The 17,404-nt window shown below is 40.4% G+C and overlaps 1 protein-coding gene across 4 annotated transcripts in view; it reads right to left on the bottom strand.

Moving 5' to 3' along the window:
• Positions 1–17,404, bottom strand: part of JAKMIP2 (janus kinase and microtubule interacting protein 2) — a 140,494-nt gene that overhangs the window by 7,385 nt on the left and 115,705 nt on the right. For all 4 annotated transcript variants that reach the window (XM_080671674.1, XM_080671676.1, XM_080671677.1 and 1 more), the window contains 8 exons: positions 16,211–16,309; positions 14,844–14,942; positions 12,921–12,974; positions 11,631–11,696; positions 8,500–8,568; positions 7,455–7,532; positions 4,206–4,409; positions 2,077–2,142 (listed from right to left, as the gene is read on the bottom strand). In XM_080671674.1, coding sequence (XP_080527800.1) covers positions 2,077–2,142; positions 4,206–4,409; positions 7,455–7,532; positions 8,500–8,568; positions 11,631–11,696; positions 12,921–12,974; positions 14,844–14,942; positions 16,211–16,309 — 735 coding nt within the window. The remainder of the gene's footprint in view (positions 1–2,076; positions 2,143–4,205; positions 4,410–7,454; positions 7,533–8,499; positions 8,569–11,630; positions 11,697–12,920; positions 12,975–14,843; positions 14,943–16,210; positions 16,310–17,404) is intronic.

Here is a 17,404-nt window from a genome sequence, read left to right as displayed (position 1 = left end):
AGGGTGGGACTGGGTGAGACGGGCCGGACACACCCTGGAGCCAACCTCCTGCGGTCCCTCCCCAGCTGGCCGCACCTGGGGTGGCGCCGTGGCTTGAAGGGCGTCTGTGGAGTGAGTGGGGTCCCTCTGGTAGGTGGGGTACCTTTGACTGGCCTGCGAGGATTGGGCCGAAACTGGCTCTCCAACATCCCCCAAGGGGTCCCGGAGTATGAGAGGGCACTCTGCAAAGTTGCTGTTGTACAGGTTGTGGAACGCAAACACAAGTGTGCAATAAGCCAGATTCGGGGCCTACAGTGCCCCAGCAACAACATAACCCACGGCCGAAGGTGGAATCACGTGGCCCCATTAGGAATCAGGCTCCCTCTTCTCTGGTTTCGGGGTGCGTCAGCCGTGCTCATCATACCTACTGGCCGGTTGGACGGTCACTTAGCCTTTTATATATAGAGATGTTTAGGAAGGTCAGATCCATAAAATGAAAAGCTCACATGGAATTCTGAACTAAACATAATCTTAATCTCCCTCCTCCCAACATTTCTACGGGGTTTATTAAGAGAATGACCACCAGGGTGACATTAGTAGATTAAAAAAAAATCCTGTGTTTGTTTTCCTCAGTTGAATGGGAACTGACCTGAAGTTTCTGGGGTAGAACAGTCTTAGCTGTGACTTTTTCCTTGAGCCAGCCCCAGGGCTGTTTAAGGATTAGCAGAGAATGACTAGAGCCAAGAACTCGCCATTCAATAATGTGGAAACTGGAAGACATTGCATGTCCTTTGACAACTAGGAAAGCTGTAGGGAAATCCTGCCTTTTGTGGGTCTTCTTGCCAAAAAATTAGGAAATTAGACTAAATTCTTGTTTAACTTTGCCTCATTCAATCCTGGAGAACTAAATAGCACACTTCTGAAATGAGGAAAATTCAAATTTAAAATTTTGCAGATGTATACTTTACATTTGGTAATTTAAAAATTTTTACTTTTAAGTTTGACTTTCTTAGTGTTTTCACATGTTCACATAGTGACCTAATTGGTTCCTCATGGAGAGGAGGTGAATGCAAGTGTTATCATCCCTATTCTATAGACATGGCTTAGACACAGGGGGTCTTACCCAACGTCAAATAAGTACGTGAAGACCGGCCTACATAAGAATCCAGGTGGCTGATGGTCTGGCTAATGGCTCCCCACCAGCTCCATCTGAACTCACATATGTGGGCAACTACAGAAGCAACTTGGGATGAACCAAATTCAAACCATTGTCTCAGAAATGCCACATGGTTTGCTATTTTCTTCTTGGGTGACTATGGAAGATATAGCAAAGCATTATATTATTTTGCAACATAAGGATCAGGCAGCTACTTCCAGTCCATCAGGTTGGAACTCTGGGAAAACCTCTCGCCATCTTCGCTGTGTTCCTCAGCAGGCGCTCCTGGCATCACCGGCTGGGGAACTTTCTGTTGTGCCAGACTGTTTAATTCACTGCAGAGCTTGCTTAGCATCCCTGAACGAGTGCCCCTTCTCCCATCACACACCATCTGCAAATGCCCTCTTTAAGAGAGACTGTGCTTCAACCCCCAAAAGTGCTGGCTCACTTGGAAGAAGCAGTGATTTTTCCAGATCACTGGGGGAAATGACATGAGGACGTGACAGGAGGGCATGATTATCATATGTCAATCTACATTTATGAATTTATTTTTGAAGTGAAACTGCAGTATCAGGAACGAAGGGCTTTTTATGAATAATAATGGGATTTTTTTAAAAGGTGCTAAAATATTTTTGAAAGAAAGCAGAATAACAAAACTCAAAAGAAACATTTGAAAAGGAAGTAAAGATGAAGAAGGGGAAACTGAGGAAAGAAAACACTTACAGAAAAGAATGGGAATCAACACAAAAGGCTAAGTACCGAGGGCAGCACCTATGCTGGGATCCCGGTGCCTGACTCAAGGTGAGGCCCATGTCTGCACACCGGCCTACGCAAAGTACACAGTAACCGAGACGAAAGAAAGAACACACACAGTGAGTGAAACTGGTATTAATTTCTGGTTATAAAGTAAAATTAAAATAGATGTTGACCTTAACACCTACCTTTTCCTCTAAGTCCTTTATCTGTCTTTTCTGGATGTCTGTTTTATCTTCTAAGTCACGGATTCTCTGCAGAAAGAAGAAAAAGGAAAAGCATTAGTGGGCATTAAGTTGAACAAAAAGGTTGTTCACCAACCTAAAACAGTCAACTTTCTATAAAAACATTAGCAATAGTATTTGCAGCTGGAAATATCACATACACATTTTTTCCTACCCATTGCTGCATTTTCAAAATCACCTGCACCTGTGGTGGGAATTATTTGCTAACCCTCTCTACTGGGTCTATCCCTGCAGACCCTTTCCTCGTGAGAGATGTAGTCCCCACCCCACTGTCCTCGGGCTTGGCCATGGGACCGGTGTTGGCGGGTTGGATGTGACATGTGGAATGCTACATCCTAGTAGAGACAGTGTGAATCAGAACTAGTGAACAAGAAACAAATGTCGTTGTAAACCATTTGGATTAAGATTTTTGGTTGGTTGTTACTGCAGTTAAAACTGGATAAAGCTGACAAACACAAATGCAAACAAGCCCATTGGTTTTTGCCAACCTTTCTTTTCAACCTTATTTTAACTCTGTTTCAGGGTGGAATTTCCTCACAAAACATGATTGGCCAGTTCTCATAATACACAGTACAGATTACACTTCTATAAAAATTTCAAGGAGGGAACTGACAAATCAGGGAAAAAGCAAACATAAGAAAAATAACACAACTAATCCTGAAGACAATAAAGTTCCAGGACTATTTTTGAATTTGTCTGTCAACTAGACAAATGGCTTCAGTGTTCCCTGTTATCTTGGGGAATATGTTAGCCACAAAGCTCCCGGCTACATCTGAGGTGTGCTAGGTGTCAAGTCGCCCACACACTGTTCTTACTGATGTTATCAAATAACCCCTGTTCCTTTTCCACTCACCTTGATCTCTGATGATCACATGATTCCTTCTTCTTGTATAGCCCATCTGGATTTTGTACCAGTTGCTTGTTACAGCTTCTGAGTGCCAAATACTATATAGCTTGGCACTTCCAATTCTGGAATTCTTATGGGATCTGCCTTTGACCTTTTCCTCACCTTCTAAGCTAAGACATAAACTAAGAGTTGGATGAAGAATTTGGGCTATAAATGAATATTGGGTGTCTATTTTGAACCTCACTGGTGTAGATGAATCACAAATCACACACAACTCAAGCTGCATAAGTCAGTTAGGAAAGTGGTTACACACAGCAGCCTTGGAGTCCGGCGGACCTGGGCTGCAATTCTGGTTCTGTTGCTTACTATCTGTGTCATCTTGGGCAAGCCATTTAAGTGCTTTTATTTCAGAATCATTCTCTCTTAAATTGGGATATTAAGGATATTTACTTCGTGGGCTCTTTTGTAGATTAAATGAAATGATGTAAGTAGAGCCCTTAGTTTACTTGCTGACACACAGCAAATGCCAGGAAGTAAGTGGCATCTTCCAAGCTTTGTTGCTCTTGCTGTTTGTTCTGGGAATAAAGGGAAAGGCCCTTGTGTTCTTTCACCCCATTCAGATTGTGTGGTATGGGCTGGGCTGAGTAACGAGAGGAAAGCATTATTCCTGTCCTGGAGAAAGCCCGGCCTTCCTGCATAACAGGGAGAATCAGGCTCCATGAGAGTCAAAGGGTATTTCATGACAAAGCAGTTGCAGAAATAGTAGTAAAATGCAGTGCTTCTACAATGCCAATTTTCTTTTTCTTTTTTTTTTTTAAAATATATTTTATTGATATTTTACAGAGAGGAAGGGAGAGGGATAGAGAGCTAGAAACATCGATGAGAGAGAACATCGATCAGCTGCCTCCTGCACACCTCCCACTGGGGATGTGCCCGCAACCAAGGTACATGCCCTTGACTGGAATCGAACCCGGGACCCTTGAGTCCGCAGGCCGACGCTCTATCCACTGAGCCAAACCGGTTTCGGCGCCAATTTTCTTAAGATGGAATCATTGCAAAACAGTCCTCCCTTATCTAAACGTAGGTAGAAAACAAAAGTGATTTACTTCACTCCGAAAACAGTGTCTCACTCCTGGGCTTCCCCACACCCATACTCAGCACTGTGTACTTGGTACTAAGTCCCATTGCTTAGTACCAACCCTATGCAGAAGTCACTCATCCTCACCTGATGGGCTTGCTGCAGGAGCTCCATTCTCTCCTGAAGGATCTGACAGTCATATTCCCGGCTCTTCCTCAGCATCTGCCGCCGTAGCTTCTCCACGGCAGTCCTCAGCTCCTCTTGCTGTTTCTCACTCAGCAGTTCACCAAACTTGATAACAGTTTCTTGCTGCAGAGCATTGTACAAAGTAGCTTCTAGTTCCTGGATTCTCTGGCAAATAAAATGAGAAAAGTCTAACTTTGGAATTGAGCATTTTCTATGTGGTGTGTGAGTGTACACATATGTGTGTGTATGGGAAGAGATATGTTATGTTAGTCTTATAGGATCATAGCAATAAAATGCATTTCATAGTTTAGCTAGACTAACTATCCATATAATAATCCCCTCTATAAGAGTCCATAAGAATCATTCATCCAATATGTTAACTTCTTAGATGATGAGAAATCTGTTATTTTTCTTGGACAACTTTCATTTTTTAAAAGTTCTTACTTTGTTATAATAACTGTACATTCTTCTATTCTGAAATGTAGCTGAAAATAAGTTTGTTTTCTCTTCCATTTGACAGCCCTTCAAATATTTAAAGACATCTATTATAGTGGCCATACTTTTAGAAATAAGTATTGAAAAGTGGTCAAAGGTGGAATAAAATACTTGAAATTAGAGGTAAATTTAATGCACAAAATGCCACGATTCTTCCACATGACAGACCTCTGTACCTGAAGATGGCTTTATAATCCCCATATTTATTCTTAAAATAAAAATTAGAAAATATGATCTAAAAATGGCCTGGAGTCTCTGGAATTGGTCTGTTTTTTAAAATATATTTTTATTGATTTCAGATAGGAAGGGAGAGCGAGAGAGAGAGAGAGAGAAACATCACTGATGAGAGAGAATCACTGATTGGCTGCTTCCTGCACGATCCGATCCAGAGGATCAAGGCTGCAACCCGGACATGTGCCCTGTCTAGAAATCGAACCGTGCCCTCTGGGTTCATAGATCGACACTTAACCACTGAGCCACACCACCTGGGCAAGTCTTCTCTTGTTTTAGATGAAAAGTCTACTCTTCCTTACATCCCAGTTTTGTTTTGTTTTTGAAACATGTTTCAGACACAGTTGGCAAAATCTACAGTCTTGTTCCCTGTGACTTTGACAGAGGTAAACAGACATGCCCTGGTGAGGGACGTTTTCCTAACTCTTGTCATAGATTATGCAGATCTCATCTTTTTAAAGTTAAATACTGTTGTCTGAATGAGTATACACAGCTTAATTTTTTTTATGTACAGGTAGAGGAGGCAAGGATAAAGGGTGGGAAGGGAGGGGAAGAATCGTTTCCTTCTTTATTCTCTAGTGACCAACTCATTCTCTCCTTTCCCCATGAAGTAATGCTCAGAACCTCTTCTTCATCTTGGAGGGGAAATACCAATTCATCTTTGTTATGAGCAGAAACTAAGTGCTTCACTCTTTTCCCAAAAGCAAGGCAGGCTGCTTCCAGGAAAGCATTAGAAAAACCTCTACAAGCAACTCCCTGAAATGTTCCTCTTCTAAGTTTGCTCTTTTTCTCTTGAGTCACTGTTGTGAATTAATGATGAGGGGGTTGCATATGGACAGAAGAAATGCAAGCTCTAGTCCAATATTAGGAATTGCTTGTTATGACTTTTGTATAGGAGAGTGGGTCAAGTGTGCTCCTCATTCAGCATGATCTGTGGGAGAGAAGGTGCAGCCGATTTACTGATACAGCTTTGCTCATGGTGGCTGGATTATGGTAGTTGAGGCCACAATCTCTGCAGTCAGATCTAAACACTACCTGCTTACCAGTTTGGGCAGATTCCTTTCACTCTCTAAACCTTCATGTCCTCCTATGTAATAGAGGGATAATATCACCTATACCTCTTAGGGTTGTTGTGGGAAATAAGTAAATTAAAAATGTATATAACAAACATTAAAGACTTTTATTACTCTACTAGAGGCCCGATGCACGAATTCGTGCACGGCGGGGGGGGGGGGGATGGCCCTCAGCCCAGCCTGCACCCTCTCCAATCTGGGACATCCCTCTCACAAGCCATGACTGCTGGCTCCCAACTGCTCGCCTGCCTGCCTTCCTGACTGCCCCTAACAGCTTCTACCTGCCAGCCTGATCACCCCCTAACCACTCCCCTGCCACCCTGATCGCCCCTAACTGCCCTCCCCTGCAGGCCTGGTCACCCCTAACTGCCCTCCCCTGCAGGCCTGGTCCCCCCAACTGCCCTCCCCTACAGGCCTGGTCCCCCCCAACTGCCCTTCCCTGCAGGCCTGGTCACCCCCAACTTCCCTCCTCTGCTGGCCTGGTCACCCCTAACTGCCCTCCCCTGCAGGCTTGATTGCCCCCAACTGCCCTCCCTTGCAGGTCTGGTCCCTCCCAACTGCCCTCCCCTGCTGGCCATCTTGTGGCAGCCATCTTGTGTCCACATGGCGGCAACCATCTTGTGTGTTGGAGTGATGGTCAATTTGCATATTACTCTTCTATTAGATAGGATAGAGGTCTGGTGCATGGGTGGGGGCCAGCTGGTTTGCCCTGAAGGGTGTCCCGGATCAGGGTGGAGGTTCCCTTGGGGTGTGGGGCGGCCTGGGTGAGGGACCTGTGGTGGTTTGCAGGCCGGCCACGCCCCGCAGCGACCCAAGTGGAGGCCCTGGTATATGGGATTTATTTATCTTCTATAATTGAAACTTTGTAGCCTTGAGCGGAGGCCAGGGCTGGCCAGGGCAGGGTGGGAAGCTTGGCTTCCTCCATCGCCAGGGGCAACCCAAGCCTCCTGCTCTCTCCGTAGCCACAGCCATCTTGGTTGGGTTAATTTGCATACTCGCTCCTGACTGGCTGGTGGACGTGTCTTGTGGACGTAGCAGAGGTACAGTCAATTTGCAGGTTTCTCTTTTATTAGTGTAGATCACTAAATTAGGCTACCCATTGGATTTAATTCATTTTCTCTTTAATCTACACGGCCATGCAGGCTGTCTTTCATTAAAATATTATATAATGATACATATTTAATTAAAAAATTTTAAGTAAAATTAAATATTTATTAAGTATTATAAGAATATCACAACAAAAAGAGCTAGAGATATATTTTCTAAAATAAGAACTGGAAACCATTGTATAAATAAACCATTGCACACTGTGGTCTATTCGAGTATGTGGCATGACAAATTAAATCGGATATTTCCCTCCATAGTATTTGATATAAACACTCTGGGTCTCTTGACTGTTTGCTGTACCTACCATATATGCTTGGTCCAGAGCTTGTTTTCTGTAGTCTAGTTCTTCCTCCAGATAGCCTTTTATTTTGCAGAATTGTTCCTATAAAAAATGGCCATGTTGATAAATAGAGTCAGCTTAGTTAACCAGAAAGTGATATATAATCATATTGATCAGTGTTTTCTCTAATTCCATCACAAGACAAATCACCAGTATTTGTAAGGTCATCGATTTTGTCTGTTAGGGAAATAGTTCAACTTTCAGCATCTCACAGAGACAATGTGAAAATCAATGGAAAGAAGCACAAAAGACATAATGAACAATGCTTTAAAGGATTTTTATGCCAATCCAAGAGTATAGATTTTGGTAAGATAAATGTTCACTAATAAGTACTAGTATATCTGTGCAAATATATTATGATAGTCTATTTTTTTAAGGATGTTATGAAATGTAATATAGCAGAGTTGGATAATGAAAAACTCATCCGATGTCATGTGTGTATGATTAGCAAACACAAAGATAGATAAGAATTCAGAGAGTGGCGGCGAACCCACCCACCACCACAATGCTACTTAATGGGTGTCTGTTCCTGCAGCAGAGCCAGTAGGAACTGGAGACAAATCTAATGTTCCCTTGCAGTCCTCAGCTTCTGTGTGCCTCTCAGATTGTGCACATTTTCCCATTAGTATTTAAAAATGTATCTTTGTGTGTAATACAGCCCCAAGTACAGTAAGTTATTTCTTTGTGTATATTACTGCCTTCAGTACATAACCACCTGCAAGACTCATTTTGCTGGTGACTGTCCTGAGTACCTCTGAGCTCCAATGCCTAGAACAGTGCCCAGTAAGGTTGAATGTGAATTAATATTTGTGCATTTAAAGAGTTTTCAAGGGTATTTTCGATATAAACAGTTCTTTGAGACTTCTGGGAACTTCCATGGTGTGTACTCAAAATAATGGGAAGGCTACAAACTTTCATCACTGCCAAATAAAACTGGTAGGGAACAGTCATTTCCCATTTGCCTGTTCCATTTTCCTTTAATTTTATGATACCTCATCTTCGTACTCACCATGTCACTCTCCAATTCCATCATTTTCTGGTGCAGGGCCGCTTCTGCTCCTTCGATTTGCTGGATCCACTGAATAAGACAAAAGTGTTCAACATGACTCCTTGGTATGGTGTACTAGTATATGGTGCTCTCTACTGAGGTGCTTAGTCAGTTCCCCCTGTATCTCAAGAAACAGACTAAGAACTGAAATGAAAACTTGTTGCATTTTATCTCTTAGTTCAGAAATAAGACTATAGTTTTCCATTCATTCATTCAACAAATGTATTCATTGATATCTACTATGTGCCAGGCAATGTGCCAGCTGTGATGGTAACCAATACATTTTTTTGCCCAACAACACATTCTTGCCCACATGGAGAACACCATCGCAAGCTTTCTTGGGAAATGACAATTGCACTGGAATCTGAACAATGAGTCAAAGGTGATTAGGCAAAAATGAGGGGCAATTTCCAACGAGAAGGGATGTCTGATTCTCCAAGGTTGGAGGGAGCATGATGAAAAAAAAAGAATGCCAAGTGAGAATGGAGAATTAGCAATTTTTTAATCTATAAAATAGTACAGCTAAGTGTTAAAGAATCATTTTTGTTGAGTAGAGACATTTTAAAGCACATAAAAAGAACTTAGAAAATTTGCTTAACACTTAAAACACATAATTCTGTTATGTGACATTGATGTTAGCATTGATCAATTCCCTGAATAAATTTGGACTTTGAATATTACGGTGTGAACCTACCACACATATAACTTAAAAGAACAAGTTCTCATAATGTGTCTCTACCAAGTTAAATATCAGCTTATCCCTTCAGGAGGTAATGGGGCATAATAATTAAGTCTGTAGGATCTAGAAGCACACTACTTTGGGTCTAAATCCCAGTTCTAGCTTTTCATGGTTCTGTGGATTTGAAAGGCTACCTGATTTCTCTAAGCCTCAGCTTCCTTATCTGTAATATGGCATCAATAATAATGTGAAGATTAAAAGATGTATTTCATGTAACTAGGGAGAGCAAATCCCAGATATCATTTCACATGTAAATTCCTCAATATGTATTCCTAACAGATAAGGCCTTTTCTAATTAAAAAGAAAAAAAAAAAGCATAACTACAAGGCCATTTCCACATTTTGCAAAATTGACATTAATTCCTTTTGTTGCCTGGTAGCTGGTCCATATTAAAATTTCCCCAACTGTCAGCAAAATGTCCTTTTTATTACGCTTGGTTTGCTTGAATCAGGATGCCGAAAAAGATCATTTCACTATTTCTTTTCTTTTTCCTAATCCTCACCCAAGGATATTTTTTCACTGATTTTTAGAGAGAGTGGAAGAGAGACAGAAAGACAGAGAAATATTGAGAGAAACACATTGATTGGTTGCCTCCTGTACATGACCCGACCAGGGCCTGCAATCTGCAACCGGAATCAAACCCGGGACCCTTGAGTGTGCAGGTCGACGCTCTATCCACTAAGCCAAACCAGCTAGGGCAATTTCTTAAGTACCTTTTTATTTTATAGCCATTTTTTTAAATGTCTTTGTTTTGTTCGAGTAAGTTGACAGGCTCATTTGATTTGTAGAATTCCCTCATTTCAGATTATAGTAAGCTGATTGCTTGCTCTTGGTTTCATTTAATTTATAACAAGCTTTATATGCAGTTAAGGAATTAAGGAAGTATCTCAAGGGACGTGTATAGTTCTCATTAGACCCAACCAAGTATACATGACTCTCAACTATATGCTGATTTTCAAGGCACCCTGAATACAGCCAGTTATCAGACCTATCTACCTGCTCCTTCCTCTTCTTTCACTCTTCCTACCATTGACCAGGCTTAGACACAAGGGGGCAGAGCACACTCTCAGGTTGGGCTTTCTGAAGGAGCCTGCAGTGAGCCACCACCAGGTCACAGAATCCTTTGGAAACAATTTGCATGTACACACCCAAGGGAAAGCCCATAAAAAGAGCCACATTCCAATTTACCGCCTCTCAATTGTTAACACCACAAGCCCCAAAATGGCATTACTTGTGCTAAAGCCCATGATACCAAACCTAAACTTAATATCTGACCTAATTGCAGTTGTGACCTTTACCAGGAATATCATCTCAGTCAACCAGTCTGGAATTCTCTGGACATCAATGAGGTCATCTGTCCCTGGAGCGCTTCTCTCTTCCCCATAGGATCAAGAGGTAACCTGCATGATAAAACCTTTGCCTGCCTCCCCCGCAAAAAAGATGTCCTGGCCTAAAAATACTGGTTTATTTTCCTTTGTTAATAGCTCCCTAGCCCCAACCTTCTTCCTATAAAAGCTTTCCATTTTGCACAACCTCTAAGAACACTGTTGTAGTTGCTAGATGAGATGCTGCCCAACCCACGAATCGCTTAAAAAGCCAATGAGATCTTCACATTTAAGAAAGTGCCATATGATTTCACTCATATGTGGAATCTAATGAACAAAATAAACTAACAGACAAAGTAGAAACTCATAGGTAGAGAACAGACTGACAGTTGTCAGAGGGGAAGGGAGCTGGGGGACCGGATGAAAAAGGTGAAGGGATTAAGCAAAAACAAAATAATACAAAACAAAACATAACAAACAAACAAAAAAAAATCATAGACACAAACAACAGTATGGTGATTACCAGAGGGAAAGGAGGGTGGGGGGAGTGGCAGAGGGTAAATGGGATAAATGGTGACAGAAGGAGATTTGAGTTGTGATGGTAAACACACAATGCAATGTACAGATTATGTATTATAGAATTGTACACCTGAACCCTACGTAATTTTATTGACCAATGTCAACCCAATAAATTAAATTTAAAAATCTTCAAATATACTCAGTTGAATTTTGTTCTAACAAAACCGTTCTTTGTCAGTTTCCCATCTTGGTAAGGATTGCTTGAATAATGTAACTTAGAAGGTTTTCCATTTTTAAAGCATTCTATTTTTTAAGAGACCTAAAGCAAGAATTATCTATCCACTGACCCCAAATCAGTGTGTAGACTTTTTCTGATGTGTGTTTTCATTCTATCTGGGCTGTCTCATCCTGAAAAATAAAGTCTTTATTAGGTATTCAATAACCCTACCCTGCTCTTTAGGTGTTAAGCCAGGCACGGAGATGATTTGAAAGTCAGTACAATTTATTACCTTCTCTGCCAGGGACAGCACAGTGCTGGCCTGAATTATGGCCACTTGTTCTTCATTTCTTAAATTCTGTGAAAAAGACAGAAAAAAAATAAGCTGAAGACCCTTCAGATATTTACATTATCAGAAAATATTGTCTAAGTGCTTGTGACAGACACAAATGCATGGAACCTTAACATCCTATATAATAAAAGGCTTATATGCAAATAGACTGAATGGTGGAATGACTGGTCGCTATGATGCACACTGACCACCAGGGGGCAGACGCTCAATGCAGGAGCTGCCCCCTGGTGATCAGTGCGCTCCCACAGGGGGAGTGCCGCTCAGCCAGAAGCCAGGCTCACGGGTGGCGAGCACAGTGGTGGTGGCGGGAATCTCTCCCAACTCTACAGCAGCACTAAGGATGTCCAACTGATGGCTTAGGCGAGTGGGCTCCCAGACTGCGAGAGGGTGCAGGCCGGGATGAGGGGACCCCATCCCCCCACCCCCCCCCCCACCCCCGCCGAGTGCATGAATTTCATGCACTGGGCCTCTAGTATATTATATTTAGTAGTAATTCTTAACAAAGAGTTCATTCACAACCTATAAAAAGTATATTGTGAGTTTCTTTATACCTCTCAAATACTGACTTGATTTTGTTTCACTATAAGCATCTTCATTAATAGTCATGTTATGAGAAAAGCATAAACCAAAATGAAATAAAGAGTAATCTCTGCATAGAAGTTTCATTCGATTTCATTGATAACGTTCTCTCCTTTGACAATTGTTTAAGGGAAAAAATGGTGTAACTCCTCAACCTACATGTATCATTCATCTAATATCTCCAAGAATAGTCCTCCCACTGAATTAATATGCCTCGACCCTGCCTGGAAGGTGTTTTTGAAAAGAAAAAGGACTATAGCTTCCTGGTCCATTTTTATGTGGCTGCCACCAACCCTACTATTTAGCACCATTTGCAACTGCATGACTGATTAATTTCACGTTGGATGCCTCCAAGCAACAGTCAGAAGGCAATCAGCTTTAATCACTGCAGATGTGGTTGGCATTCAAATCAGAAACCTGCTCATGAAAAGCATTTTACCAGTTCCCATTTCTGTCACTACCTTCCAGAGATCCTTACAATCCTTTAGCCAAGTTGTCTGATAAACTGTTGATTCTCTCTGGAGAACTACATCCTTCAGTGAACATGGCCTCCCACCTGCTATTATTTCACACGTGACACATTGGCAAGGATTTCTTGTCTCTTGTTAGGCAAATTCATATCTTTCCTGCATTTATTCAATTCATACTTACCCCATTGTCACCCAAGATATCAAGCTGCTTTATGAGATCAGGGATGTTCACATCCTGCAAAATCAAGGAGATACACTCAAGTCAAAGACACAAATGTGGCTTACCATTCTTCCAGTGCCCCAAGCCTAATATAGAGAAGACATTTTAACCCAGGGGTGGGCAAACTTTTTGACTCGAGGGCCACAATGGGTTCTTAAACTAGACCGGAGGGCCGGAACAAAAGCATGGATGGAGTGTTTGTGTGAACTAATATAAATTCAAAGTAAAGGAGCGGAGGGGAGACCATAGAACAGCCGGATCCGGCCTGCGGGCTGTAGTTTGCCCAAGGCTGTTTTAACCCTGCAGTTCCTTGGATTTTCAATCACGCACGCCTGGTTAAATTTCCACTGTGCTTCTTATAAGCTGTGTGAACTTTGGAAAACTACTTAATAGTTCATTCTCAATTTCGCCAATTGCATAATGAAGGTAAAAAATACTCCTTCATAGGCTGATCTTGAGGAGAAACAGATAATGTACAAGAGTCCAGAATATAGCGAAGGCTTGCATTAGCTCATTAACTTTTTTATAATAGTTGTCCATTTTTTTCAGTCATGGTAGACTTCAGATATAAAGAAAAATAATAGGTAATAAATATAAATAATGAGCCAACTTCATTCTAATTAATGGAATTCTGACTTGGTTGAGATTTTGACTGCCACATAAATTATAATGCAGTTCCTTTTTTTATTGAGCTTTAATTTCATCTTTTGGAAACAGCTGATTTTTACTATAATCCTGACATCAGATTAAAGCAAGTAAACTCCATTTGAAAGAGTTCCTTTGGATATAAATGACATCCATTGGATTATTTTGTTTATGACTTATTGAAAGAAAAAAGTATCCAAGGAAAAGATAAAGCAAAGTACTTTCATTTAATTAGAGCTGAACAAAAAATTACTTTGCTTTACAAATTTTCATGTAGCCCAGGAAGGCCAGAGTTTAAACATTGTGAAAGTGGTTTAAGATGGAAGTCAAGGAAGCACAATTTTACTACCTCAACCCCTCCATCTACCCCACACTTTTTACCTCATTAATACCACTTTCTCCTCTTATGTTCAAATGCAGTATAGCAGATCCTACCACAGGGGAAAGTCTAGCTCATTCTTATAGGCAGAGAGAAGGCAACTAACACAGGATAGTTGGCAGCTCAAAGTGGGAGCAGGAAGGGCCATGCAGAAGGTAAGGAGAGGCCAGGAATAGCAGGGGCTTCCCAGCTTTCCTTCTGGAATAGGTATTTGCCATGTGATTTCATTACATTGAAGGACAATATTGATCCCAGGAGATGGAGCCATCTCCATTCAACCTTAATATTATTTTCAATGTATTCTAATATCACTACAGATAGAAGTATATTTTGTCGAACTGAGCAATATGTTATAAACTTTCAAAAGAGAAATCTTTCCTAAATTAAACATACCTAAAGAGATGTTGACCTAGACAATTTCAAGGTCTCTTTTAATGCTGAAATTCCAAGATTATGAATTCCACAGCACTTACAGCCAACATCACAACAGAGGGACTCAACAAGTACATTTTTACCCACATACTTGAAATATGTTTATTGAAGTACTGAATTCATTGAATATTTCCTCTAGATAATTAAAGGTCATTATATTAATATTTTGAACTCATATTCTTTATGTTACTCCGTTCTAAATAATCATGGCTTCCTGTGTTCTTTGTTGTTATATTTCACACATCTGTCACACATTTATTTTATGTTCTACTGATTTTCCAATGGACATGACTACTTTCAATTGTTACCCAGTTTGTATCAAAATGACATCCAGTGACTGAAAGACAAAAGTCATGAGCAACCCCCCCTTTTCCAATTCCCAGTTTTTCTACTTTCTTATAAACATAAAACATCAAATATCTGCCTACCTTGACACCTTCTTTCATACAGTAGATCTGGAGAGCACTCACACCATCTGAGAATGGGTGAATTTGTAGATTAAATGGAGGGGACCGTCTCTCTCTTTCCTTGAAATACAGTGGAGAATATATGGGCATTAAAAAAAAAGTAACAACTGATTAAACACTAAACCAGTTGTCTGCTATTTCAGCAGTGTATCAATATGACATTTGGCAAGAAAAAAAAAAAGAACTCAAGATGTTCATGCTTAAATTTAATGGAAAGAACTGATTCGTCAACAAAGGTATGGAAGGGAATTTATAGATGGTGTCATCCAATCTTAAAAATTTTTTTGATCAGGGAAATGTGGGAAGTGGAGTTGCAATTCAAACTATCTGAATATTTAGAGCTTTCAGGTATCACAAAGAGTTATCTTTTGACCATGAAGTTTTATGGCAGCTAACAGACTTTTACATATTCAATCCACTCAAGCTTTATGAATAAGATACTGTATATGGGCTACCAAAGACAACTCCTTTTCATTGAAGTATACTGACTGCTAACTCTATCCAGACCTAATTTGAAAGAACCTCAAGAAGAAATTGTTGGCAGAATAAGAGAAATAAAATAAGAATGTTTCTTATCCTTTACATTTCAACATACATTCAACCAGATGCTAAGCCAGATTCTGCATGATACAATCAAAATTTTATTTGATTGATATGTTTTACTTAAAAAACAAAAACAACTCTGAAATTTGGTCAAATTAACCAAAGTATTTCCCAAAACAAGTTACCTTGCTTCTTTGCTTTTGGCATAAATGCATTATAGACTAAAAAAGTTGACTGACAAATTCAAATGTATAATGATAAAATAATTTTGCATATAGTACATTTTGAAATATAATTCTTAAGGTGACCTTTTTCGAGTCAGAATTAAATGAAGGATGGAAATAATTATTTAAAAGCAATGAATCATCGATGAAGTTTGAAATTGCTTCTTTAAATTATTTAAAATTTATTCATTAGTCTTGTTCAGTGGTCAGCAAACTCATTAGTCAACAGAGCGGCAAACCGCGGCTCATGAGCCACATGTGGCTCACGAGCCGCAGTTTGCCGACCACTGGTCTTGTTCATCAAGGCATTAATAGTGCTGAAAAAATACAGTATCTAGGCAGACATCCTGAATTGCATCAATGCTTTACCACTCACTAATCACAGGACTTGGGCGACGAATTCAACCTTACTTGCCTCATCTATAAAACCTTGATTGTGGTTGTGAGGTCCAATAAGAGTATGCAGCTGAAATGCTTAATTCAGCACCTCACACATAGCATGTACTCCGTGTGTGTTAGCTGTTATGAGTATTATCATCATTATGATCATCATTTCCTTACTTCTAGCTCTAGGTTTCGAAACTCCAGCAGTTCATTCTGGTCTCTGGCATCCTGCAGTTCCTGTTGTAACCGGTGATTTTCTGCCTCCTGCTTTTCTATCTAATAAAGTAAATCCTCAAGTTAGGAGAACATTGCCAATACAACTTTACAAAGCAAGCATAGATAACATTCATTTACTCAGTGAATAAATCATCTAGAAAAAAAAATCCCAAGTAGATGTGACTATGGCAAGTATTTGGCTTTCCTTCTAGTTATCCTTCGGTTGAGTTTTTAGGTCATAGAGGAAAACCCCGGAGGATCCTCCATTCATTGAGATAAAGTCTAGAGACCCTATGAGTAGTGAATCTGAGGGTACTCATTATGGCCATGTTGGGGATCCCAGAAGTAGATTTAATGGGGTAAATAATGGAAACTTATACCTCTTATTTCTGGAGTTAAAAGTTGTCAGGAAAATAATTTTTAAAACACATCTCTGATCATAGACAAACTTTGCTGAATTCTAGTTACCTTCAGAGTAAAGCCAAACTTCTCAATATGGAATTTAAAAACCTTGATATTCTGGTTACCAGGTAGCTTCCCAGTTTTAAATGTTATCACTCTCATCTCAACACATTCACACACTCACATGAACACATACACACTAGAATCTAGAAACCCAGATCTACCCCATGGACTGACTATTTCAGGAGCTGTCTTTGCTCATCTGTCTGCCTAAGTGGGGCCTCCCCACTTCTTTTCTAGGTGAGGAAATTCTACACTTCCTTGTACACCAAGCTTCAACATCTCCTACTGTAAAAGCTTCCATGTCTACCCATTCCGAAATAATAACTCCTCTGTTTTCCTGTCTTATAGGACTTCTAGTATAACCTGATAAAGCATGAAATTAAGTTGGTTGTGTATGAACATGCCTCACCCTATAGACAGGGTCCATGTCTACAAGGAATCAACAAATTTCATGATCTGTAAAGGGGTATGGGCTGCCTTTGATATTAGCTATGCGGGCAGACATTACTCTCAGTAATTATTTAAAACCTTAAAGTTAAAAATAAAAAATAAAAAAACAGGGGCTTTTCAGCATAGGATGGATTTTATTTTCCCAAGTATACATACTTGAAGTAGGATGCCTTGCTTTATTGTTGTTTCAGTTTTGTTTCACTCTTAAAAATCTGAGCTCAACATTCTGCTTTTAGGCCA

Source organism: Plecotus auritus (assembly GCF_963455305.1).
Source record: "Plecotus auritus genome assembly, chromosome: 6".
In the NCBI taxonomy this organism is placed as follows: domain Eukaryota; kingdom Metazoa; phylum Chordata; class Mammalia; order Chiroptera; family Vespertilionidae; genus Plecotus; species Plecotus auritus.
This window is presented reverse-complemented; position numbering and strand designations above follow the sequence as displayed.